The sequence below is a fragment of the Artibeus jamaicensis genome, unplaced genomic scaffold (genome assembly GCF_021234435.1).
Source record: "Artibeus jamaicensis isolate MK-2021 breed Jamaican fruit bat unplaced genomic scaffold, CSHL_Jam_final contig_1803, whole genome shotgun sequence".
Classification (NCBI taxonomy): Eukaryota; Metazoa; Chordata; class Mammalia; order Chiroptera; family Phyllostomidae; genus Artibeus; species Artibeus jamaicensis.
The window spans coordinates 547,983-553,096 of record NW_026521356.1 but is presented as its reverse complement, the minus strand read 5'-3'; the positions used below and the strand labels follow the sequence as shown (position 1 = coordinate 553,096).

The window sequence follows — 5,114 nt, the reverse complement described above, 5'->3', positions numbered from 1 at the left end:
GAAGAAGAGAGGGAGAGAAATATCAATGTGAGAAACAGTCAGTTGCTTCTTGTATATTACCTGATCAGGGACTGAACCCACAACCCAGTTTGTGCCCTGATCTGGAATTGAAGCAGCGACCTCTCCCTCTGCAGAACCATGCCCAACCAATTGAGCCACACTGGTCAGGGCGATCCTGAGTCTCCTTTAATTATTATCCCCCTCTCCCCATGACATGCTGTCATAACAGAAGATGTCACTTGTTTATAAGGTGTACAGCAGAAGCAGAAAAGATTTGTAGACTCAAGGAAATGAAGCTATACTTTCAGGTATCATGAGAAAAGCAGAAAATACTTTTGAAGAAGCCTTCTCAGTGCCCCTTGAATGAAAATGCATTGCAGTGTCTGGAACAGGGAATGAAGCCTCTTCCCATTGGCTGGGCAGGCAGGAGGTGATGCAGTACAAAATCCAGACTGGAGTCTGTTCAGTTCACAGGCCATGTAAATAGTCAAACTTGGGCCCTTCCCTTTCTCCTCAAACACCAAGAGTTTATATATCATCATTTAGCATTTATTTAGCCCAGGGGTGGAATGGCAGAGGAACCAGCATGGGAGGCTTCTCCAAGACACCTCAATCACACCCAATTGTCACTTTCCAGGTTAGAAAAGTCAAGACATTAGATTAGACCCTAACATCCCCAGTTGCTCTGATAGGGTGTAGAGCATGGACTGGCTGGATGGACGCACAACAAGAAGCCCAGGATGGTCTCTGGGAGCACACAGTATGGTGAGCGGTTCAGCTGAGTGGAGTCTGGCTATTAGAAGGATCCTGGGCTGGCTCCCAGGAGGCCCCTCCACTCTTGTCCCGTCCAGGGAAGATGACTGTGGCATATGTCACAGGCTTGGAACAGGTCAGGACCTTAGGAGTCAGAGGGGGTGAAGAGGATGGGGCTGGGTATGGGGTTTTCCTTGATGGGGGCTCAAGAGGTAGGCTGGTATAGGTGGTATCGTCAAAGGAAGGTGGTGAGTCGAGCCTCGCATATGGTACATTTGACGGCACATCTCCAGCCAGTCCGGAATCATCAGTGTGGACCATTGAGGAGGGTGCCTATAACAAAAGCAGGCAAATCAAGGAAAGAAAGAACACCTTCTTCAGCCCCAGTTCCCTTTGGGGTGAATCCCAGAACCATACTGAATCTGTCTCTCAAATCCTAAATATCTCAGTGGGCAAGAGGGCTTCTTGAAGATTTTTAAGCCCCAAGTTTTTTCCGAAATCTGGGAAGGTGGGATACCAAGGTGGGAAGGTGGAACCATCAGTGCCAAGTTTATAGCATTTAGGGAGATGGTTTGGACCCCGACTAGGCCCCAGTCCTTTCTCCACCCCATCAGCCCGGGACCCCTCAGTGAGCATGGCAGGTAGAGGGTCCGGGGAAATTGTCTGGGAGCCTGCAGAGTCCTCTTACCATGCCTGGAGCTCCACTGCTCTTGGATTGGCCACAGAAAACAAGCCTGTTCCCTGGCAAGACAGAGGATAGCAGCACAGTCTGCTTCCTGTCCTGGCTCAAAGCCCATCCTCTACCCTGTCACCCACTCCTCTTTTCAAGTCTGAACTCACCTTCCCCACTCCCACCACCGAACCTCTCCCCTGGGACTCCACAGCCTCACCCAGCCTGCCCTGACTCTCCCCACCCACTTACTGCTTCCACAGCTCTGGTCCAAACCTGCCCGGACATTCACCCTAGTTCCAGAAGACCTTTTCTCGCCTCTCCAGTCCCCTGTCTATAATACCACTCCATCACCCTTCCCAGTTCCTGTCTTTCCCCAGGCTGCTCCCACTGAATCTCCTTCCTTCCCTCTGCCCCTCAGCCTCAGGGATTCTAGGGTCAGGGGGCAGACCTAGAATGTAGACATTGCTAATGCCCAGACAAGCTAATTGCTAATGCCCATAAAAGCCCTCTGTAGGGGGCAGACCTACATTCCTGGCTTCGTCTGTAAGACTGGCTGACAGGCCCAGCAGGGCCATGCTGGGGTAGGAGAATGAACCACTACCTACCTTTCTTTCTGGCCAACACAGCAAGCAGCACCACTGCCACCGCCAGTAAGCCCAGCAGGAGCACAGAGCCCCAGATCAGAGGGATGCTGAGGGACACAAAGGGACAGGTGAGCTTGACCCTCAACTTACTTGGGAGCTGCTAGCCAGGAATCCTGGAGCAGTGACACAGGGTACAGTTCTCGTGGAGCCATGGTTGGAAGAAGGACATTTGAGGAGTGGAATGAGGAGGGTAGGTGCAGGTGGGGCAGAATAGAGACACATTATCAGGGTATTCTGACTGAAGACCCTGCTGGATGAAAGGACTATTGCTGAACTGGGATAGAGAGGTAGGTCTGTCTGTCTGCCTAGCTGCCTGATCAGAAGTTCCCCAGGAAAGGAAGGAATCATAAGGTTTCTCTCTGGCTTAGTCTGGGGCTCTAAACAAGCCATATCTTCACCACCACCCTTGTTGCAGCTGCCCAGACAACGTTCTTGTCTGTACCTCTTCACATTCTGCCTCGGCTCCAGAGGGCTGGCGCTGGCTCCAGAGTCTGAAGAAAGGTCGTCAGCCAAACTGTCAACCTCCTCTTCCTCGTTCAGGCCACGAACTGAGTCAGAAGGAAATATTTAATGAGCACATACCCACTGGGGGTAGGGTTAAGGGCCTGTTGAGGTCTGAGCAATGGAGGAGTAGAGCTGAGGAAGGAGAGGTTTCAGTAAGAAACACAGGGAAGGGTGTTGGGGTTTTCCTTAGGGTTCTCTCATACTGGGGCCTGGGAATGGCATTCTTTATGCTCTACCTGACTGTGAATATGTCCACTTTCCCCTCTACCACCCCTCCCACCCGCTTCCTTCTTATTTCTCTAAAGGAGCTCAGCACAGCGACCGAGGCCTCTTCACACACCTGCCGCCTCGTGGCCCCCTGCAGGCTGGCTGAGCCCCACCCCGAGCTCTGCCCTCGGCATCTAAGGAACTGCAGGGTCAGCCCTAATGTGATACATACCAACTGACCCTTGCTGAGGGAATGCCCAGATCCTGAGATCCAGTGTGGTGACAAAGCTTCTGTCATCCCTATAACGTGCTCAACTTCAGTCTGAGGGACTCAGGGTTGGCTTCTCTGGACCTGAAGGTCTGTCTTGGGAACCTGGCCAGTCCTTCTAGTCTCTCTGGGAAGGCAGCCTCACCCTGTTCTTAAGAGAGTCGCCAAGCCTACTCCCCACCCCATTGCCAAACCAGGAAATGGAGGTGCTGTGGCCCCAGTCTTGCTGCATATGTCCTGCTCTCCTGGGACCTTTTAAGCCACCACGGAGGAACCTCCCTGAAGCTAAAAGCTTACGTTACCTGCCCCCGACATCCTCCCTGGACACTATGCTCCACCTGCCTGCTCAAACATGCGCCGTCTACAGCTGTCGGGGCCCCACACCTGCCGTTGCAGGTCCCGTCTCCCTGCCCCTCTTCCAGTGCACCTTGTCTCGTCACAATTGCACGAGTTACAGCCTTGAGTTCCCAGACCTTGGAGTGTCAAGGAAGAAGGACAAAGACGACTCGGACGAACAGGAGTGTACTTTTTAGCATAAAATAGTAATCATGGACCCCACATAAGAGGGACTCTCACAACAACTTAGTCCATCCACTTAATTAACAGACAGGGGAAAATGCCTTTCTTAATTAGTTATTTGGGGATTGAGAAAAGACCTGAAAATGAAAACATGTCGGCATCCCTAAGGAAAATTACTAGCAGTCTCTGCTTCAGCAGCTAGCTGACCATTTCCCCCCCCCCAGAACACATTTTTTTATAACATCCTATTTTTCTGGGAAAAATAATTGTAATACTTTAAAGTTTTGTCTAAATTAATGCTTAGACATTAGGTAGCTGTAGCCTGTGTGAATAAAATCTATTTTTTAAAGATAGTGTTTTCTATTCTAGAAATTAGGTTTGAGAATATTAGCTTAAATAATAATGACACTTTTCTCATTTTTAAAATGGAATGGGTTGAAGTAATTAAGACATTGCATGTACCTGCCTGTAGGTGAGACACATACTAGATGCTCCGTGAAGACTTATAAAATTAAATAAGATATGAATTCAGTCATTTTCAGGTCATCAACCCATTATTATAGGAATAAAAAACTGTATGATATAAAAGAGTAGTTCAAGTTGATGTGCCCCAATTAGAACTTTGTTTAAAATATTTTCAAGAAAAAAATTAGCATCGAGTATGTTGGAAACGTTGGATGAGGAGGCCAAGGCCATGGGTGGGGAGGAGGCTCTGCCTTCCTGGGGTAGACCAGCCTGTGCAGGGGGGAGGAGGGGGCTGCGTTTGGCTGTTTTATCTAAGACTTCTCAACCAGTTTGGTTTCCGTTATTGCAGAGCTGTCAAAAGGATGCCTCCTCCCGAGTCCTCTATCCCAGAGCCCCCACCCCAGGACCCAGGAGCAGTAGGTGGGAGTGGGGAGGGCAGTGCAGGGAAGCAGTGGCCAGCCTAGGGTAACTCACCTGCAGGGAGGATTTTCAGAGTCACTCTGTGCACCGTCTGGGGCCCAGTGTCTCCCTCCACCACACAGCCGTATTCCCCAGCATCCTCCTCCCTCAGGGCAATCATCTCCACCTGGAGCAGGCCACTCCCCAGGTCGGTGAGGAATGCGCGGCTGTGCCCTGGCACTCTGCGATCCACTGCTGAAGACACCAAGGGCTGGCACCCCTCTGGCAAGAACCGGCACCACACCTTCTGAGCCTTGATGTCCTGGAGTCCATAGAGACACTGCACCTGAAGGGAGCCCCCCGCAGGTGCCTGAAGCTCCTCAGCCAAGCCCTGGCCTAGGGAAGGAAAGGATGTGGGAGTGTTAGACAGGAGTTGGGGGAACCTCCCAGCCCACCACTGGCATAGGGACACAAGGACCTGGAGGTCCACCTTCTGGGCCCTACACTTGTTACTGTTACCACAATAATGTTGATTATTTCTAGGCATGGAACAGAGTATGCAGGGCCCAGAGTACTGCTCTATCTGAACCTTACCTGTGTGGAGTCCCAGGAGCAGCAGCAGAAGGAGCAGGTTGGGACCCATCGCTGGTCAGGGAGATGCAGCTCAGGGGCTTGCCTGGGC

At 51.2% G+C, this 5,114-nt stretch overlaps 1 protein-coding gene across 1 annotated transcript; it reads right to left on the bottom strand.

The window, feature by feature from the left end:
• Positions 1–244: 244 nt before the first annotated feature.
• On the bottom strand, positions 245–5,114 carry TREML1 (triggering receptor expressed on myeloid cells like 1). The gene is made up of 6 exons (XM_037153895.2): positions 5,027–5,114; positions 4,508–4,828; positions 2,513–2,618; positions 2,032–2,117; positions 1,442–1,494; positions 245–1,086 (listed from the first exon to the last, which is right to left on the bottom strand). Exons 1-6 carry the CDS (start codon positions 5,073–5,075, stop codon positions 775–777), a joined length of 927 nt encoding a protein of 308 aa, XP_037009790.2. The 5' UTR covers positions 5,076–5,114; the 3' UTR covers positions 245–774.

What these genes read in the sequence shown, in the direction of transcription:
- TREML1 (XM_037153895.2), bottom strand. Translation starts at nt 5,075, where the DNA reads ATGGGTCCCAACCTGCTCCTTCTGCTGCTGCTCCTGGGACTCCACACA. An exon ending in TCTGAAAATCCTCCCTGCAG is followed by an intron (nt 2,619 to 4,507) that starts GTGAGTTACCCT and finishes CTTCTGACTCAG; the next exon opens with TTCGTGGCCTGAACGAGGAA. An exon ending in GCAGTGGAGCTCCAGGCATG is followed by an intron (nt 1,087 to 1,441) that starts GTAAGAGGACTC and finishes CTTTTGTTATAG; the next exon opens with GCACCCTCCTCAATGGTCCA.